Genomic DNA, 21,789 nt, shown 5'->3' with positions numbered 1-21,789 from the left:
GTAACAAGGGGGCGGATTACATGCAGCCCCCTTGTGTGTGTGTGGACCTAGGGTTACTACCTCATGCTGTGGAGCTTTTTCAAGTTTAACGTTCATGGGTTTGCATGCCGACTCTATATACGCCTGCTTCACTGTCGCCATCACCTATTTATTTCTACTGGCCTAAGTTGTAGACGAGATGCAACAGTCGTTCCCATGGTAAGTGTTAAGTTTAGTACCAAACCGCCCCATGAGCAACACATGTGAACCAGACAGTAAACCCCAATGCCTCTTGAATCACAGATACAGACAAAAATTGCTTGGGATCTAAAGGAAAACACTGTATCAGCATCTTCTTGTAAAGGCTCACTGCAGGTAAAAACCGTGTTATCCACTATAGCAAATAATCACCAGGTAACCTTAAAAGCAATGGGGAACCCTCAGTGCCACCTGTGGCAGGTTTAGTATAACACACCAAGTCAAATAACTACCACCTCGTGAAACAAAAATAATGTGGAATGAACACTGGAACCAACATTGGAACCATGTCTCTAACCTTCCTATTCATCAAAAATTAACATTTCAAATTCCATTTGGTATACATTGAGAGTAGGTACCAAAATGTACAGAAGCTGCAACGATGTTTGTTGTTTTTAGCTCATTTATATTTTACTGCTATACTAACACTGAAGTTGCAGTTAATTCTTATTTCTGAAGTCAAACCAGGCCATATAAAATTCATGAATTAAAACAAGAAATAGGGAGTTCCCACTGTGGCGCAGCGGAAACTAACCTGACTAGTATATGAGGATAAGGGTTCAATCCCTGGTCTCGCTCAGTGAGTGGGGATCCGGTGTTGTCATGAGCTATGGTATAGATTACAGACTCAGCTCAGATCCCGTGTTGCTGTGGCTGTGGTTTAGGCCAGCAGACCCTAGCCTGGGAACGTCCATATGCCACGGATGCAGCCCTTAAAGAAAGCAAAATAAATAAATAAATAAAATAAGAAATAATGAGTTGGGCTTGTGATGTGGGATAATAATAACACTTACCTCATAAATCCTTTTGCAGGAGCTCATAAATAAGAGCTAATTTTTTTTCTAATTGTCACTGAAGTGATTAAAATAAGAAATGTGCATTTTAGATAGGCTACCAAGGGGATCCCAGGGGAGATGGGGAGGTAGGGAGGGAAGTATATGTTACAGTGGATTTTACTACTTACTTTCTGCTAACACGAACACTTAGCAGAAACATGAACAAAATTATACTTAATAGCTGTAAAAAACCAACAAAATACTATAGGACTACAAAAATACCCATTATGAGGTGTTCTCATAAGCATAATTATTTTGCAACATGGTAAAATCTCAAGAAGGTAAACAACCCATGTATATTTGTTAAAAATAATCTGGGGAAAACTTGGAATAGAAACATTAATTTTTTGGATTTCCCATGGTGGCTCAGCGGTAATGAACCCAACTAGCATCCGTGAGGACACAGGTTCAATTCTCTGGCCTGGCTCAGTGGGTTAAGGATCTCTTTGCTGTGGCTGTGGCATAGGCCAGCAGCTGCAGGTCTGATTCCACCCCTAGCCTGAGAACATCCACATGCCGCATGGGTGGTTCTAATAAGCAACAAAAACAACAAAAACAAAACAAAAAAAGAATGAAAGATCAATTTTTTCAACACCCCATTTTTGAATTTCAAATGGTTTCAAGTTCTTCCTCAAGTTCGCCAGAGGTACCTCCGCAGGAAGTCTGTGATGGTTTTTTAATTTTTTCTCTGAGCAAAGCTGGCTTCTGTGAGTCCTGTGATGTGTTGCTGCTAATTACTTTCCAGCTTCAGACATTCCAATTCTTTTCCCTCTCAGCCTCTAAAACCATGTACATGTAAGCTTTTTACTTTGTGAGTTTTGTCAGAAACAAATAGTTACTTTTGGGCATTTAGTGTTTTCAGAAAGATGCGGTTTAGAAACCCCCCCAAAACAAACCTACAGGCTGAAATCACAGAAGATTCCTAAAGTGTGAGAAAAATCTTGTTAATAAGCTTTAGGTATGACGGGCACTTCCCTTGCTTTAACAGCCATACACATTCTGACCAGTGCAAGCACATGCGAGTGAGAAATTTTAAGAAGTGGCCAAATCTGTACTATGAAACTAGACAATACGTATAACGGAGGAATGATGTAATTTGATTTCTTCGCCATAGAGTCCAGAGAGACTAACAACGATAAACTTTCTAAGAAGTGGTTTGAACCAGCCATGGAAACATTTTTTAATCTGGAGCGTTAACCATATTTTCCCTTTCACTCTTTTGTGAACTGATCCAGGCTGGGGGACGTTATGTTACACATACGAACTGCAGGGGAGACAGTGAGGTCGACTCAGCACACCTACCCTTCGGGCATGGACTTCTGCCTGTAAGTGCCCCCGCCAGAGCCGGTCTCGCTGGATGAAGACAGATTGCTGGGGGAGCTGCGACATGGCTGGGATCTTGCTAAAGCCATGGATGAGACCGTCACATAGATGTCCGACCCAGGAGACAGCCTGTGCGGGCAAACCAAACACACAGTCAGTAATTCAAAGGCAAAATCTCAAGGCAGCACATGATGGATAATATCATACAAATGCAACAAATGCAGGCAACTTCATGGAGATAGTGAACACAAAGCTAGCTGGAAGCCCACAAAAGAAACTTCCTCATAAAACTACTCCCTAAGGGGATAGCTGAAAGATGGCCTTGAAGGGGGTGAGGTGTCAAAATAACACGGCGGGGGGTGGGTGGGTGGGGTGGGGTGGGGGACCCAAAACAAACCATGCATGTTTCCAAAAGCTGCCAGGATTCCAGGGCTGAACTGCTTATGCAATTTCACAGCATGGCAGCTCAGAGGCTAAAGGAGCCCCAGTGACATTAACATGGCAATTAATCCCAATTTTCCCACAGGTTCTCCTAGCGAATACAGCCACAGTGAGACCAGGACATTCTTCATATGCTTCTTTGTTTTCCAATGTTATTACTCAAAGTCTGGGATGAATATTGAGTTATTGCTACTTAGTATGTATACATTTGGTTGACAGAAGCAACGACATAAAAACCTCCATGGAAACATGCCTACAGCTGCAGCTGCTGGACTTCATTGGAATTTGAGTCTATGTCATAACACAGCAGAGGTGTGCTCCACAGAGCCCCCAATACATGTCTTTCTCAAATTATGGATCCTTCACCCCATGGACTGGCTCTTGAGACAGAAATCAGAGCTCTGTAGTCAGAGCAAACAGGATTCTTGCCCTCCGCCTCCTCTACTTTAATAGGCAATGGGGCAACTGCTAAGATTTTAGTAAGTGGGGCTGAAGCCTAAGACATCGACCAGTCTTGATAACAATGATATTTTATTCTGAAAGCAAATGGGGCACAGATCATTTGACTCTTAGAGCAGGCCAGGTCATTGTCATTTCACAGCTGAGGGAATGGAACTGAAGTCATTTTTTCGAGAAGCCTGGACTCTGGATTCTGAGTCCATCACACTCAGCGCTAAAGCTGCTGCTGTGCCCTAGGGTAGGCTGGGGTTTCTATGCAATAGGACAATTTTCAAGGGGTCTGCAGGATCAGACCATTTTGCAAGTAAAGATCTCCTACACTGAGGCCAATGTTTTGAAGCCGTGGGACTGAACTTGATTCACTGAAACATGGCAGTTTCCTACAGGGAACCCACATACCTTCTGAAGCAGGGCGGGGAGGAGTTTCAGGTATAGGAAGTTGACAAAGGATCACAGAAGCACACCGAGAAGCTTTTCCAACAGAAAAAGAATAAGGATAGATACCATAAAAGTGACCCCCGAAATCCATCTATGCCCAGGAGGCAGATCTGACTTGGGGGCTCCATCCCTCTCAGTGACAAACCTGTCACCCTAGCTGCTTCCTAGACGTTACTCTTGAACATCTCCATGGGCAAGTCAAATTAAAACTCCTAAAAACAGGAAGTTCTTACTGTGGCTCAGCGGTAATGAACCTGACTAGTATCCATGAAGTCAAGGGTTTGATCCTTGGTCCTGCTCAGTGGGTTAAGGATCAGGCATTGCCATGAACTGTGGTATAGGTCACAGATGTGGCTCTGATCTCACATGGCTGTGATGTAGGCTGGCAGCTGCAGCTCCAATTTGACCTCCAGCCTGGGGAACTTCCATATGCTGTGTGTGCAGCCCTAAAAAGATAAAAAAACAAACAAAAATACTCTTAAAAAAGAACAGGTTTTTCCCATTCTCCCACTTCACAATACCCCAACCTGTCCCTCCCATATCTGTTATCTATCTCAAGCTAAGCAGCTCAAAGCCACTTTCCCTTCTTCATCTTCCAAAGTCCAATTCTAATTTCTATCAATTATTTACTATATATCAGGCATCCTGTGTCTTGAAAGCACAAAGATGAAAAAGAAACTGATCTCCATCCTGTGACTGACCCCACATTCCCCCATCGCCAGCCTAGATTAGTTCAGTGGTACTCTCACTGGCCTTCCAACTTCCAGGCTCTGTCCACCTGCTGGATCCAACCCCCCTACCATCCTGTCATCTGCTGCTCATAGTCTGACCACAGAAGCTTCCCTTTGCCTACAGGATTGAGAACCTCTGAGCCACCTACTATTCTTCATTCTCTGCAAGGCTCGCAGGGACCCTTCTCCCTTCAGTAAGCATGTGAAGCAACCAGAGACGCTTTCAGGCCTTGGACCATTTCACCCAAGCCCGTGCTCCCCTCCATGCCCTTTGCCTGACTCCACGCACCCCACACTTGGGGGTATTTAGCGCACCTGGGTCTGAGACTCACACATGTATACCTTTACTCAGCCTGCCCTCTCAGCCTGGGATGCCTCCCTCCTTTCACTCACATAAAATCCTTTCCCTCCAAAGGCCTATTTCCAATTTCACATTTCTAAATTCATGGATTACTCAGAATCTTCTTGAGTCCCACAAAAGCCTCTTCTTTGCACCATTACAATACATCCTAGAGAATGCACTCACATTCTGTCTTACATGTGTCTGTCTCTCCAACTAGATTCTGCCCTTGAGGGGCAGCACGGAGTCTTGTTTATCATCACATCTCTGGTTGCTTCCCATGCTTACTGAAGGGAGAAGGGTCCCTGCGAGCCGTGCAGAGAATGAAGAATAGTAGGTGGGCTCAGAGGTTCTCAACCAGGGTGGGTTGACAGCTGCTGAAAATCAGTCACTAATAATCAAGTGGCAAAGTCTGAGAATAATTTACTAAAGACAATTGCAACAGATTGATTCAAAGGTAACACACTTTCTTTTTTTCTTTCTTCTTCTTTTTTTTTTTTTTTGGTTTTTAGGGCTGCACCCACGGCACATGGAGGTTTCCAGGCTAGGGGTCAAATTGTAGCTACAGCTGCTGGCCTACACCACAGCCACAGCAATAGCGACTCAGGATCTGAGCCACGTCTGCGATCTAGACCACAGTTCATGGAAACGCCGGATGCTTAACCCACTGAGTGAGGCCAGGGATCGAACCCTCAACTTCATGGTTCCTGGTTGGATTCGCTTCCGCTGCGCCACAACAGAAACTCCAAGACACTTTCTTTCTTAAATGTGCAAAAAAGGGATGATGGGGTAATACGCACGCACCCTGTGAATATTGTCAGTCCTCCATATAATGCTGCGTGAGCTTGCTGACCAGGCACTTTCTAGGCAGTGTGAAATGGGACAGATGAGGAAACTGCGGATGCTAGGGCCTTGGGCAGTGGGCTAAGAGGCTAGGGAAAGAGGAAAAGTTCAGAAGCTCCTCCTGTTACCATCAACAATCTTGTTATTGCCACGCAGACTCAGAGAATTGTGGGCTCACTATGGGGGGGGGGGGCGGCTTTGGCAGAATCAGAAATTAGTGTGGTCTTGGAACACTAGTCCAAGCCTCCTTTGGGCCATGTGCTGTTTGTCTGTTTGCCCTGGCTGGGCCCTCAGCACATGGATCCTTAACCCACTGCACCCAGACCACAGCAGCAACCAGTCACAACAGTGACCATGCCGGAGTCTTAACCCACTATACCACCAATGAAATCCGGGTAACGTGTTTTGATAAAAGAAAGATCAAGAACAATTATCTGGGTACCATAAAATGGATATCCTCTTATTCTTTTCCATTAAAACATTTGCCAGATGTCTCACCGTTTATTCAGAAGTGATGGGAAGGGGACTGGAGCATGGGGGCAGGAATGGCAGGAGTAGGTTACAAAGAAGAAAACTAGGTAAGGACTAAGGAACAGCATGAATCCAAACGTAGCCAGACCACACGCCTTTCTACCTTAAAAGTGGCTTTTAGATGCACCTACTGCAGAGAAGCTTCACATATAGTTTCATTTTGCAGCTGCTTTATTTTTCTTACTACAAAGAGGAGGCGGTGTGAGAAAGATGGAAAGAAAGGCGAAGGCAGCAGAATATGAACATGGTTGGGGCCAATGCAACATCTGGGGGCCTGGTGATTTTTTTTTTTAAACTCTCTTTAGGGTAAACAAGTAATGCCAATGAATTAGATTCATGGTGAATGTTAAAATGTTTTTGCTTCTATGAGGAAGTGACAACATGATTCCATGGCAAGAGTCAAGATGTAACTTTTGTATTTATATTTAGAGCTGGCTTTTCTTATCCGGCTCTCCAAAATGTACATTAAGCTAAAATATCTCATGCTAGTTCTCAACCTCAGCTCTTTTATTTGGCAAATGCATCAGAAAATTCTGCTTGGTTACTGGAGTTATCCCAAAGTGAAAAAATAGCATTTCCAGAAGGCCGGTATTCATTCCCAGGCCTTTCCTGCATTTATATAACTCAATAGTCGCTTTGTTTTCGGACTGTCCACGCATACAGAACACACACACAGCAGCTGATGGAATGCCACCCAAATGTTTTTACGACTCTAGATGTATGTATGGTGGGCAAAAATATTTTCAGAATTAGCCCTCATTCTGAGGACGTACTTGTCTTTCCAAATACTCTAAATCTGATACCACCACACAAATATTATTTGAGAACAGACCTGGTTCAGGGAGTGAGAGGTACCCGCCTGCCTGGCACTGGCAGTCCACTACTGCCAGAGGCAGCCTGCGGCCGCTCACTGTTGGAAGTTGGGCTGGTTGTTGTCCCAACACTTTGAAAAAGAACAATCACCAAATTGGCTCATGTGGGAAGCTGGCATGCTAACCTCTTGAAGCTCTGACCACCCCCCACCCAGGCTACCTTAAGGGATCACAAGTCTCTTCCTCTCTTTTGAATTCTCTATTTTCTCTGAGTCTTAACAAGCCCCAGGCATCTGGATATTAATGCCCAAATAGGTTTAAGAGGACTAAGATGAATACTTCTTTCACTTGCTGTGAGATCCTTTGATTCTGCAGGATATAAGAAATAATCTTCTTTAAGAATGCTATGGTCATGTCACAAAGGAAATGTCTAAAAACCTTTTAGCATTAATTTCAGTCAATTCCCTACATTTTTTTTTTATCAATTTAGCTGAGAAATAACTAAATGTTTTTATAGTAACTGATAGTGAATGTTCTCTATGCCCATTACTTCCTTCTGCAGAAATAAAACACCAGGGCTTTTGGATTGTACAAAGAATGCAGCAATTGCAAAAGTCATGACCATCAGCCAGACAGACAATATGCCCATAGTCTGCTGGACTACATTCAAGGCCAGCCTCCTATTTATATGCAGTGCACTTCATGGCAATGAAAACAAAGAGCCGAATTGGATGGCCACTTAGGAAGAGATGGTCCAAGATCAATATCAGGTCTTCATTCTTCCAGAAGACTTCTCATGTGAGGATAAAATAAAGAGAACAGCAACAAAACAAAACAAAACAAAGCAAAACAAAAACAAAACGAACTATATATGTGTGTGTGTATATATATATATATATATATATATATCCCAGATTTTTCTAATAACCTCTGCCCCCACCATACCCTTCCCATGAATTAACTCACAGGACTACACGTATGCTATTCACATTAATATACTCTTATTAAATCAATCTCTTGAGATGGCGATTTATCAACTTATGTACAAGGGACTCTCAGGATATGAGTCACTGATGCAAAAATTTTTTTTTTCCTCAGGAGTTATGTAGCAGTTTAATTATGCCTCTGCTTCCTGCTTTTTATTCAAAGTGACAGCACAGCTTGGATGTGTCCAAGGAGATAAGGCCCTCGGTAACTCAAGTGCAGACAGTGGAATGATGGTAAGATCAGCTGAGAGGGTTTCAAATAGCAGCGATGACTGACAAATTAGATCTCTGAGTCCGTAATTAAGCACAGCATTTTACCACAACTTGGCAATTAAAACGCTATTCACCCAGCGAAAGGATCCAGTTAAAGTCTGTCTTTAGCAACGCATATCAAGCAGGATTCTTCTAGAATTCTGCTAAAAAAAAAAATTCTCTAAAATGATTCAAGGTAATGTCACTTGGGTGAAACATCTGGACTAGAGTTTGCACAAGTTGTGTTCAAAATCAAGTAGTCCATCCCTCTGTCTTTTCATCTCTACTTTGTGAACCAGAGCCTCCCCTGACTTTCTGACCATCTGACTCCTATCAGTTCTTCACACTGGATCAGGGGAAACTTGCTCTAATGAGCCTCCTGTGACAAGATCAGTTTACAACAAGGAGTAACTCTCTCCTTCAGTTAGGAAAATACAGCAATTCCTCACACTGAGATAACTGCATTATCAACTCCCAGCTGCTGGTGAGCTGTTAGAGGTTCACAGCCTGGCACACCTCATGGGTACATCTCGAGAAGAGTTTTACACTTGAGAAGTTTTACACCTGAGAAAAATGTTACACCTAAGAAAAATTTTACACCTAATGGAGTTCCTGATGTGGCACAGTGGTTAAGGAATCCAACTAGGAACCATGAATGAGGTTGTGGGTTCGATCCCTGGCCTCACTCAGTGGGTTAAGGATCTGGCACTGTAGCTGTGGTGCAGGTCGCAGATGCGGCTGGATTCCCGCGTTGCTGTGGCTGTGGCATAGGCTGGCATCTACAGCTCCAATTAGACCCCTAGTCTGGGAACCTCCAATATGCCAAGGCAGCAGCCCTGGAAAAGGCAAAAAGACAAAAAAAAAAAAAAAAAAAGAATTTTACACCTAAAGGTAGAACAGAACATAAAAATGGACTGCAGTCATGACCAGCCACATAAATTTGTGGGACTCAGTACGAAAGGAAAATTTGGGTCTTTTTGTTCAAACACATAACAGATTTCAGGACAGCAACAATAGAGCCTTAAATGCAGTATGGACCCTTCTAAGCCTGGGGCCCTGTGCAGCTGCGCAGGCTGCACACCTGGAGCTGGCCCTGACTGCAGCCCGTGTGGCTGGGCCCTCTCAGCATACAATATGCTTGCGTTCCTCTGGCAAGTATTTCCTGAGCACCAGTCCATGTATGGTGGGAGATTCCATTCTTGCAGCATGGTGACTAAGATAGGGGCTCTGGAGTGTGATGGCCTTGATGCTAATCTCAGCTCCACCACTCGCATACCAACTATTTCATCTCTCAATCTCTGGGCATCCTCATCTGTAAAAGGGGCTAACGGCAACCAACTGGCCGGGCTGCTGGATAGATTAACTGAGAAAACTAACACAAAGGACTCTGAACAGTGCTTGGCACGAAACACAAGCTCAAGACAGCTGCCTATAGGTTTTAAGTAAAATGCAAGTAGAATGTAACTGTCACAAGGGCAGTTTGAATTAAGTGCAAAGGGGTTCAGGCAAGTTACAAGTCAAATCTTATGGGGAAAATTAGGGGAAAGGAAGCTTGATAAAGATACGCATTTGAAATGGGTCTTGTAGGAAACCAAGGATTTTTCACAGGAGTCAGGAGTTAGGACATGGGAACTTGAAAGTATGTGTGGCCACCACAATGGATGGCATTTTAGGCTGGAATGCTGGACACGGGTGGGAAACTGGGGGAGGCTGTGATGGGAAGGGTGAACGCATCTACCAGGTAAGCTGAGGAGGTACAAACTCCACCTGTGAGGAAACAGGGATGCACAGAAGGTTCTGCAGCCAAGCAGTGGTGTGGTCAGAACTGACCCTGCAGTCCTCGGGACAGACGGTAAGGCCCAAATACTCTCCATTTTTTCTTTTCTTTTCTTTTTCCAAAGTGTAAGAGAACTAATGAAATGAATCTAAAATTAATGAAATTTCCATAGAGATAAGAATTCATTAGCTCACACACAAACATCAGCTTCTTTGATTCTGACTGGTTCTACCTTCCACCAACATCCACAAAGACTTCATAAAAAGAAGTCACAACCAGATTCTTTGGTGAGAAGCTAAGTGGTGTGGGGAGAGATGCTAGGATTTCAAAGACTGAACAACACTACACAAAATAAATTCATTCCATTACACAAACAAAATCAAGGGACGCCGAAGCCAAAATCCAGTGTGCCATGCTCTGCTTGAGCAGGTGGCTGCTGGTATGCACCTTCCTCAAGAGGTCTCCAAGACAACAGCCTTCAAGTCGGAGAAGAGCAAACACCACACAACCCAACCTACTTCCCTTCCCCACGCGATTCTACCAGTACTTGTGCTCCTGAAGTTCAGAGTCTGAGTTCTACAAGAAAAGTCTGAATCATCTTTCCTCACAAGCACAGACTGCGAACCATGGCTCAGGGCTGCTCCACAACCCTCATCTCTAGAGCCCAACTTTTATTTTCTGCCATTCAGTTGCCATTGTCATTTGTTATTTTAAAAATAGAATGGGAAACGAGAAGAGTCAAACAAAACGCCACAGATTGGAAGACTCAAGGCTATTAAATTAGGCTGGATTCTGATTCCCTCCAGGAGCGCGGACTGGTGGGGAGATAGCGAACTTGCTAGCAGGGCCACAGAATATGAGTCAGCCACCTGCGCTGCCATCCCTCCTTGGGTATCTGTGCTCATCCCTTAAGATGAGCCTACAGATCTTAAAGAGGAGGGTCCAGAGCACATGGTCCAGGGCCATCTTCACGTGGCCTGAAGCAGTGTCTAGCAAGCCTGCTGGTGCCCAGCCGAGAGCCCACTGGTCAGAGAACAAACACACACAAAGTCGGGTGAAGAGATGGATTCAACTCTGCTGACCAGCCCCTAAGGGCACTCTGTCCATCTCATAATTTCACAGTAATTGTTCCTGCAGCTGAAAAGGAAACTAAGCCTACTTTTCTCAGCAAGCACTTTATTTTTTTCTTTTCCGGCTGTACTCACAGCCTATGGAAGTTCCTAGGCCAGGGACTTAATCCGAGCCAGAGCTACAACCCGTGCCGCAGCTGCAGCAACACTAGATCCTTAACCTGCTGTGCCACAGTGGAAACCCCCTTGGCAAGCACTTTTATGACAGGCAGATCCTACGCTGCCACTCTGTCACTGTACCGCAAGGACTTCTGTGAGTGGAAGTAGATCTTAGACCAGTCATTGTCCTGGGCTCGGAACAAAAGGCTTATGGGAAAATTTCACACTGGTGATGGGGGAGGGGGAGTGGGTCTCGGTAGTTCCTCTGCCTTCATTTTCACTAATTCCCACATGTTTATCACATGTGTTGAGCAATCAACACATCTTAAAAATGTCAATGGTTTCAAATATAAGGCAGCAGGTTACACCTGAGTTATTTAAATTCCTGCTGATAAATGTGTCCACATAGCTGACGTGCCCTCATCAGGCAAAGGGGCTAAGATCCTGGTTCCCCTCCCTGCTGTCCCGGCACAGCAGGACACATGTGAGATTTGGCTTCTGGGAAGGCCTTCCCCATGTGTGCTTTTTAAGGAAGCCCCAAGCCCCCTGTGGGCCCTTGTAGACCCCTCCTGTAAGGTGTGACCAGGCCCCAACTGTCCGGGGGTCCAAATGCTGAGCGCCTTTGAAATGGGTAAGAGGACCCGGTCCTGCCATTGGACACATACGGGAGAGCAGCTCTTAGTGGCGGCACGCGGAACAGCTTGCCCACCTGCCACCTCACTGCTCTTCCCTGTACACAACTGCCTTTTACGAGATCATCTCGCAGGTCTATTCTAATTCAGTGGATGGGCTTGCACCACTTCCTACAACTTCCATAATCACACAGCAGGCCTCCTGAATTCCTCCTGTCTGTCTCACTGGAGTTAACCGGGTCACTGTCACTCAAGACAGCACACCTGCTCCTGGAAACATACTGACCCACCACAGGTGTAGCCTAAACCAGGGTGAAGACAGATTCATCAGCCCAGCCTGGTCAGCTCTATCCATATCCTTAAGTCCCCGACTGGAACTAGCTCCCTTTCACCCCGATGGAGTGTGTTTGGAGAGCAGCTACAAAGTGACACCAAGGACAGACAGCAACCACCACCATCTAAGCCTCACGATGTGCCGGGCCTAAGAGCTCGGATTGAATACAGAGTAACTACAGTACCTTAGTTAATCTTCACTGTGGCTCTGAGAGGTGGGGCTCATTGGATTCTTGGGGACACCGAAATGTAGGGGGATAAGGAACTTCCCATGGTCGCATCACTTCCAAGGGGTAGGGCCAGGATACAAATCAGGGTCCCTGGGTGGCAGAGCCTGCACTGCTGGCGCCTTTGGGAGTTTCTGGGTTACGCTAAAAGAGTGGTGGTTCCACAAGGAGGAAGCCCCTGGAACATTTCCCAGGACAAGTGCAGAGCAGCTGGTTTGAGGCCCAAGGAACGATTTAGCGATTCAAGAGCCGGAGCTGGGAACCACGTGGGAGCACCCTGGTCTCATTCCCTGGGTCACTCTGGAGTCTGTAAAAGAAAGGGAACCGGGAGGTGTGCCAAGCTCAAGCCACTGTGCCCATTTCCGGAATAGGAAAACATCTGTGTACTGTAATCTAAAAACGGGCACTTGCAAGTCATCTGAACTCTAATCCCAACGTGGATGCTGGAGGATGCTTACTCCTTCGAGGAACTGGGGGAAAGGAGCCTTAAGAGCCTGGTTGAGTTTAAGTCAAGTATAGCCCTTAGCTTTTTCTACCTTATCTTGGCTGACAAATAAAATGTCATAATCCAGTTTCAACCTAATTGAAACCAACTATAGGAAAGCCAATCAAGAAAACTCACATTTCCCCTGAGTCAGTTTTGGACAGCTTTACCCAATATGCTTTTAAAACAGGAATACTCCAAATTTAGCTTAAAAAAAAAAAAAAGAAAGAATTCTACTTAAATCTAAGTTTCTATTCTATAACGTTATCAGATTATAGAATGTTTCACTTTTACCTATCATTTACTTCTTTATTTCTTTAGGGCCACACCTGTGGCATATGAAGTTCCCAGGCCTTTATATCAGAGCTGCAGCTGCAGGCCTAAACCAAAGCCACAGCAACACCAGATCCAAGCTGCATGCATGACCTACTCTACAGCCTGCAGCAACACCAGATCCTTAATCCACTCAGTGAGGCCAGGAATCGAACCTGCATCCTCGTGGATACTAGTCAGGTTCTTAGCCCTCTGAGCCACATTTAATTTTATAAAAATAAACTGATTTACCCAAGTGTCCACTGATGGATGAATGGATAAACACAATGCAGTGTATACATACAATGAAATATTTTTCAGTCTTGTTAAAAAAAGGAGAGAAGTTATAGACTTAATGTGTCCCCTCACGCCATTTATATGTTGAAGCCCTAACCTCCACTGACATGACATTGGGAGGAGGGAGGGCCTCTGGCAAGTAAGTAGGTTAAGATGAGGTTATGAGAGTGGAGCCCCCGTGGTGCGACTAGAGCCCTTAGAAGAAACAGAGACGACACCAGAGCTTCCTCTCTGCCACGTGAGGACCCAGCAAGAAGGTGCTTCCCAAAGGCAGGAAGAGGTCCTTTCCAAGATCCACCTCTTAGAACCTTGATTTTGGAATTCCAGACTCCAGAACTATGAGAAGTAAATTCCCCATGTTTAAGCTGCTGAATCTATGGTATTTTGTGATAGCAGCCTGAGCTAAGCAAGAAGGAACATTGGACATATGCTACAACATGAATGAACCTTGAATACATTATGCTAAAGTGAAAAAACCAGTCACAAAAGGACAAAAGAACTATGATTCCACTTACATAAAATCTCCACCTATGTGAGGTACCAAGATTAGTCAAAGTCACAGAGACAGAGAGGACAGGTAACAGGTAGAGGCTGGGGCGAGGGAATTTTGTTTAATGGACACAGAGGTTCAGTGCTGGAGATGGGTGGCTGCACAACAATGGAAATGTACATAATGTCACAAAACTGTGGTCCAAATGCTAAGGTTTATGTCTTATGTGGTCTTAATATAAAAATTTTTATATTTATGTATATTTTACAACTTTAAAAAGAAAAAAAAAAATCTGATTTTCTCCCAAATTGATCTACTTCTGTTCCCAGTTCTTTAAGTAAAATTTTTTTTGCTTACTGCTTTAATTACTAAATAAAGTTTAAAAAAATTCACTGGGAGCCTATAAAAATGCCAGAATCAGTGGTTGGTCCCTGAGATACGAGGATGAATAAGACAGGCTACCTTAAATTGGAAAAAATGGAGAAATAAGATTCAAATGAAGGGTAATAGATTCTGTGAAGGAAGTAGGCAGTGACAGGAACATTCCCAGGAGGGGCAATGAAGGCAGAAATGGGAGGAGACATCTCAGGGCAGGTGAGGCGGGCTTGGTATTAAAATACTAGCGGTTGTTAAGCTGCTCAAAGGGGAGCAGAAGGCAGATCTAGTGGAGCTGCAGGAATAAAGGCATCAAGGAGAGAGAAATCCTGGCAACAGAGAGTCACGCACAAGCCTAGGCCTGGAAAGACAAAGCCAAGTCTGCAAACCCAGTGGGAGGTGGACTTGACACCTTGACACCGAGGCTATGGGAAGGCTGAGGAGGAAAGCGTGGTCCCTGGAGCAGTTCCCATTAGGCCGTCCCATGCAGGATGCAGCGTGGAGGGCAAGGCGGTTCTGGCCAGGAAAACATTAGTGTAAAATGAAGAGCACCATAGGCAATGACAAGGGGGACACTTAGAAATAAGGGACTCCACAGAAGTGTGGAGCTTGATAACCACGTGGGTAAGGAGATGGGGTGAGGGGGGAGCAGAAGGTGAGTGTGAATCCTAGTTCTGCTTTGGCTGCTCCCTCGGCACGCAAAGCCCTTCTCCGAGGTGAGTAACTTGGGAGAAGGAAGAGGTGGAGGAGGGGCAGGAGGGCAGCTGAGGTCCGTGTGGCTGTTGAGTCTGGGACACTCGTGTGACATTCAGGTGTAGCTGTTCAGCAGGGAGATGGGCATCTGGACAAGAAAAGTAAAAAAAAGAGATCAAGATAGAATGTGTACCATTCAGGAACTGCCCACATACAGGTGATGGCTGAGGTTACTAAAATAAAATATTCAGAGATATTGCACAGCAGGGGATTAAAAGAAAACTGAGGAAGGAATCCACATGGAACAGACAATATTTGGGGGTGATGAGATAAATGAGCTGACAAAAAAAAATCAGGGGAAAAGTTTCAGAAGATTAAGAACGGGAGTTTGAAGGAGGAGGGAATGGCAAATGGTATCAGATACACTGAAGACCACAACAGCTAGTGGCTTTGGAAATACGGAGGTCAAGAGGGATGTAGTGTGAGTGAGTTTCATGAGTCAAGGTTTCTCAGGTCAAGTCAAACACTATGACCCAGATAGGAAGTATTAGTCCAATACTGCACAAGTCCTGAAACTCATAACCACAGCTAATATTCCAAAGGAAGAGCAAAGAGTCAACAGGCGCTAGATTCGCCTGAAAATAGAACATGATATGGTGAAGATTATTAACACAGAACCTGTTGGAAATAAATTTAGAAAACATTTCCTTAAAAATAAAGATTGAGGAGTTCCCGTCGTGTTGCAGTGGTTAACGAATCCGACTAGGAACCATGAGGTTGCGGGTTTGGTCCCTGCCCTTGCTCAGTGGGTTAAGGATCCGGCGTTGCCGTGAGCTGTGGTGTAGGTCACAGACGCGGCTCGGATCCCGCGTTACTGTGGCTCTGGCGTAGGCTGGTGGCTACAGCTCCGATTAGACCCCTAGCTTGGGAACCTCCATGTGCCGCGGGAGTGGCCCAAGAAATGGCAAAAAGACAAAAAAATAAAATAAAATAAAATAAAAAAATAAAGATTGAATAGGTACATGTCTACTATGCTCTCTGAGAGGAGAACCCTTTGCATTTGGTTCAACATTAGCCTCCAGGCACAACCATCATGCCCTGTATGGTGCAGGTGCGTCTGAAAAGAAGGGGGATTAGGGAGGCTGCAAGTGTAGCCCTGACGCTGCAAATGAAGCAACACTCTGACAGCTAAGTGAAGCAGGGCACGGGGGAATGGTATGGAATCCAGGTAAAATGCAAATATCAACGGTTCAATAAATATCGACATTAAATATTTATATAAAGGCTGGTCACATTTCATTTACAAAAGAGAGGAAAATTCCTTCATATGACAATATGCCTGTTGTTTATGCAAAGCCCCTGAAATAATTAAACTCTTCTGAGCATATTAACCCAGATCAGGGTTTCATTACTGAGCCCACATTACGATTAAACACAGTAATGTGTTAAGTTCAACGTACTACAGCAAGCTTTTTCAAATTTCAATTCTACCCCGACATCCTAGATAAATTTGGAACCAGAATAGTGATTGCATCATGTTGCCTATTTCTGTTAAATATTAATTCTGTTAATAAAAACTACCCTCACAAATTCCATAAAATTCTATACTTAAAAGGCCTTTTAGAGTACATAAAGCTCCTATATTTTAAATCTAAGGGAATCAGACAATTCTATTTAGATGACAAGTGGGTCATCTGTTCTTACTGCATCAGTTTCTTTTAACAACGTATAGAAAACACAATTCTGTGAAATAATTCCTGTTAGAAATGTCACATACCACACCTTTTAATATGTCATAAAAATCCTGACCTTGGTATTAAAGGAAAAAGGATACTGTTCCACAAGCATTTTAAAAAATTGGTTCTAATGACCTTTAAGTCTGGGATCTTGCATACAATTCAAGAAAAATGATGCTTTCACAAGCAGTAAATCAGGTTTCCACCAGTAGTTTGTTTAGTTTTCCTCTAGAATGATCCATGCTGGATCCAGCCATAGTGAATGAAGTAGGCAGATCTGCAAAGCATGGACAGTGTAGGCTTGAGATGGCTTCTAACTTAAGCTTAACCAAGCTGCCTTCTCTAGGGTTAAACACAAGTTGCTTAACCCGGGGGAGGAAAATAAATGGAACGAAGCAACCATATAAAGGCAATACCACTGATGCTTGAACAGCATGCATCCCCTGCCATGGAGATTTTTTCAGTACATATATCACTATGTTTACGATCTGCGGTTGGCTGAATCTGTGGATGTGGAGGGCCAGCTCCACTTGGGCAGTCATAGGGTTTGACATCTGTGGTGGGTTCTGGAACCAATCCTCTGTGGACACTAAAGGACCACCCTTAGGTCTCACTATCAGGCCATGCCACTACTGGTCAGGCAGGACACAAGGTATGGCAGACTCTGGCATTTGTTTTGTCTACATGTGATTTGCCTGAAAGGTCCACATCACACTCTCTGGATGGCCCAGTACAGATGTAAACGGTACCCAGGGCAGGGCTGGTATGAAGGGGGTGTCAAGCAGATGAGGTGTGCCAGCCGGGGGCCTCACTTCCACCCCTGGATAAGGAGGTGTGTTCTCAGTAAGATGATGCAGGTAATGCCTACATTTTTTTTTCCATTTTCTAATTATATCTTTTTTTTTAAAATGATTGATATTTTTTCCCATTGTAGTTGGTTGACAGCGTTTTGTCAATTTTCTACTGTATAGCAAAGTGACCCAGTCACACACTACATTTTTTAGTTATATTTTACTACATTCCCTGGGGGAAATGATATTCCCAGGGACACCGTATAAATGCTGGTATTCATGGGGGACTCAGGAAGGACTCGTGATGAATGTCATGAGTCTATCTCACTGCCAGTATTCCACAAATGGGACAATACGAGGTTTCTCAGAGAGGGCCTTCTGTTTATGACTCAAAGGTAAAAACTTAAGTGAGATGTACTGTTTTACTAAAAATTAGGAATGATGGGAGAAGACATAAAATTCTTAAATTTCCATGAAAGAAGAGTCGCCATCTAATGACCACACCCTTCAAAAGGAGAGGCGCCACATAACCTGGACATCCTAAAACGCAGAGCTTAGATTTCACAAGCCCTCCATCCTAAGATCTGAAATCCTAGTTCAGTGTCCTAAAGAATCCCTGAACGTAAGACGCTGCAGAGGGAAGTGAATGGAAGTTAAGTTTTCTGAAAATCATGGGCAGTCTCACTTCTGCCACCTCCATCACAGCCTGCAGACTCACCGGGCTACCCTGACAGTCTTAGCGGGAGAGCACGCGGATTCCCCTTTCCCTGGTGGAACGATGAAGGGCAGCCCCAGGTACCCACAGAAAGAACCTCTAGATCTCAAAGATGTCCATCTGGAAAGAACGGAGTTGAGGCATTCTCTAGCACTGAAAGTTGTCTGCATCGTAAGAGGACTCATGGCTACAAAAATATTTTTACTTTTGGAGGTCAGTATGTTCAGCAATAAGCTTTAGTTTCTGTTGTAGGAATTAAAATTTAACACAAGATCGGAATATATTCTGCTCTTTTATTATGTGGAATAGCGTATAGAGAAAATAACACAACAGTTTCACTCGTCAAAGCCTGATGACTATCCTGGAGAGAAAGAAAACAGGATTGAGAGGAACAAAAGGTTCTTCTCTAAACAACGGTTTCCTAGGTTCATCTTTCAAAATGTGGGCCAAATCATGAATTCCTAGTTAATACACACCTTAAGAGAGCCAAGTTTGGAATGTGCAGAACAAAGAATTTATTCAGAGATCTCTTGGATGTTTTTCCTCCTTGAATATAATGAAAGCAAGAGGAGTCCAGATGGGAATGTAGCTACTTTGGGAGAGGAATCTTTTATTGAGATAAATAGCAAGGCCCTGTAATTAAATCTCCAGGATTACATGTAGAATTTTAGAAAGACAACTAGGTTTTTTTTTGGGCGGGGGGGGTTGTCTGTCTGTTTTTTACTAAATTATTTCTCCATGGTATCCTAGTATTTCTGAAATAGTTAAGTGACAATGTTTTATGTCTTTTAAGATAAAAGACACCAGAGTGTGGTTTTTAAAACCTCCAGCTTTCTGCTCCGAATTTGAAACAGTGACTTTTGAAGCATAGCTGGGACCCACTTTCTTGGCACCCTTTTCCTGATGGACCTAGTTCCTGCTGCTCAGATGAGTCAGGCTCACATTTTGGCTCCACAGAGATGTTCCTTCTCCCCACCACAGTCCCTGGAACAGACACTTCTCCCTGCCAGCTCTGAAGGTTCCTGACTGCTCTGAAGTCAGGGTGGGGCTGGGGGCAGGGGGCAGAGTGACAGTGCCTGGACAGAAAGAAGTCAGCTTCTTCCAGCAGGTGACTAGCAGGTCACTGAGCTAAACCATCTCCTTTGTTAGCCTCGGTGAAGTGGGGTAACAATATTTATAGTGCAATGATTTAAAATTACTTAGCAACTTGTATTCACATTTTAAAAGTATTTAATCTAGTTTAATTTTTGGCCTAGGTTCTTCGTTCACAGTGCTACACTTTACAGTGAATTGGAGACAACAGTGCTAGGGCACCTTGTTAAGGAAGAGCTCACCAGCGACCGCTTGAAAGGAAATCCACTCTTTCAATTTAACAACAAATTTTGTTACTTTACGGGATCCCTCAATCCCTCTCCTTTTGCTTATTTTATTCAGGGCTGAGTATATTAACATACCGCATATTTTCTTTTACATTCAGAGGAGTGGAAGTTTGTGCTACAGACACTTTGTTTTCCTTTCTCACAATTCTTTATTAATAAAGTGACACAGACACTTAGCCAAAAACCTGCATTCTGTTGCTACGATCATATCATTCATCCTCAAAAGATAAAGGCTGTCAAAGACGATGATATGGTCTATGACACCTCAAAGAGTCTGCCAAGTTTTAGTTCTTCTGGCTACTAGGTGTGCAGTGATGATTTCTGCTGATCAAATCACATGGAAATGAAAGAGCAAAGCCCAAATGCCAGTAAACAGAGCGGAATGCCTTGCTGGACTATATACCTTCATTTATCCTTAGGGCTTTGCAATGCAACCATGCTTTAAAAACCACTAGTACAGGAATCTCCATTTTAATTTTTGATTTATGGTAAAATACGGGGAGACCTAAAGCCAGTGCTTACGGGGTCTGGTGCAACTTAAATCAGGGGCAGAGACGGGGCAAACCTTGGAAGGCACACTCACCGCCTCTCCAGGGGGCGCCCGTCACTGGAGATGCTGCGAGGAATGTTGGCGGCTCTTTCTGGTGGAGGCATCTTCCCGTCTCCTTTCCCAGCATTCAGCCTCGAGGTCATGGGACTCTGCACCTGGGATGGGACTTGAGGTGAATGAGCCCCCTTGTTGGCGTTCCTCTGCCATTTGTTATTGTTTCGAAAGGGAAACTTGAACTCATAGGAAACCCCTTCGTTCATTTTGTACTCCATCACGGGCATGCGGTAGGTTTCAGAGCAGCTCCTAGAGGGAGGGCACAGGGAGAAGAAGAATCAATATTGCTGCTTCTTGTTGGTAGAAACACACTGATTCAAAAGTTAACATGGATCAAATACCTCATCCTTGGTTTCAAACCATCTTTTTATTTTATTTTTTGGTTTTTGTCTTTTCAGGGCCGCATCTTCAGCATATGGACGTTCCCACACTAGAGGTCAAAACAGCCGGCCGATGCCACAGCCACAGCCACGGCCAGGCGAGATCAGAGCTGCATCTGTGACTGACACCACAGCTCAGGGCAACGCCGGATCCTCTAACCCACTGAGCAAGGCCAGGGATCGATCCCGTGTCCTTATGGATACTAGTTGGGTTCACTGCCACTGAACCACAACAGCAACTCCCAAACCATCTTTTAATCATTAAGCCCTATAATTATTTTCCTTTCAAAAACCAGAATCCCAGGAAGTGTCATACTAGTATTTCTTTAGCTTAGTCCCAAATGTTGACTCTGAGATACGGAGTCTTGAAAAAACAGCAGTTATCGTGGGGGCGGGGGACGGGGATGGAGTGGGGTCATTCAGCACTGAGATCTGGGGAGGGAAGGTGCCAGGACAGTGTGTGTGTGTGTGTGTGTGTGTGTGTGTGTGTGAGAGAGAGAGAGAGAGAGAGAGAGAGAGAGAGAGAGAGAAACCCCTAAGATAGGGGAGAAAACAGTCGGCTTTATACACCCTTCCCTTATGATTAGGGACCTAAGAGGGTGTATGTACAGTTTTGAATTTGTTGGGATCCCGACAGTCAAAAATAAGTGGGGAGAAATCTTGAAATTCAAACTGAGAGCCAAATTTAGCTTAGGAGAGAAAAAAAAGCTAGTTATTGAAATTGTGCAATTAGCAATTCACCAGGGAACAAAGCATAATCTGAAATCACATCTTTTTTTTCCCCCTGAAAGCCACAAATCTCCCATAGCACAGCTGCTCCCAGGTAGCAGCCTGAGTGAAATTCGTGGCAGGTACAATTGTCTTCCATCATTTTACCCTCTTTTCGTGCCAACCCCCAAACCTGAGGAAACACAGAAGCTCCTTTCCGTTCCCTCTACCCAAACAACCAAGGAAGGTTCAATCAATTACTGTCTAGATTGATAGGCAAATTACTAAAAAAAACCTATTCCCACTAAAGTATTAACTCAAACTGTGCATTTGAATTTCATCACTAAGTGAAAAAAATGACATTCTTTCTTAAAGGAATTTCAAGATTGAGGAATAGG

The 21,789-nt window shown here is 44.2% G+C and overlaps 1 protein-coding gene across 21 annotated transcripts in view; it reads right to left on the bottom strand.

Moving 5' to 3' along the window:
* Positions 1–21,789, bottom strand: part of SIPA1L1 (signal induced proliferation associated 1 like 1) — a 378,208-nt gene that overhangs the window by 51,730 nt on the left and 304,689 nt on the right. For all 21 annotated transcript variants that reach the window (XM_084969649.1, XM_021099433.2, XM_021099436.2 and 18 more), the window contains 2 exons: positions 20,283–20,552; positions 2,376–2,525 (listed from right to left, as the gene is read on the bottom strand). In XM_084969649.1, the coding sequence (XP_084825775.1) occupies positions 2,376–2,525; positions 20,283–20,552 (420 nt within the window). The remainder of the gene's footprint in view (positions 1–2,375; positions 2,526–20,282; positions 20,553–21,789) is intronic.

Source organism: Sus scrofa, chromosome 7 (genome assembly GCF_054392235.1).
Source record: "Sus scrofa isolate SSC_HxYL_T2T_F1_AM1 chromosome 7, Sscrofa_HxYL_maternal_Yorkshire_Landrace_v2.0, whole genome shotgun sequence".
Lineage (NCBI taxonomy): Eukaryota > Metazoa > Chordata > Mammalia > Artiodactyla > Suidae > Sus > Sus scrofa.
The sequence above is the reverse complement of the archived record's forward strand: the minus strand, read 5'-3'. Positions and strand labels throughout refer to the sequence as shown.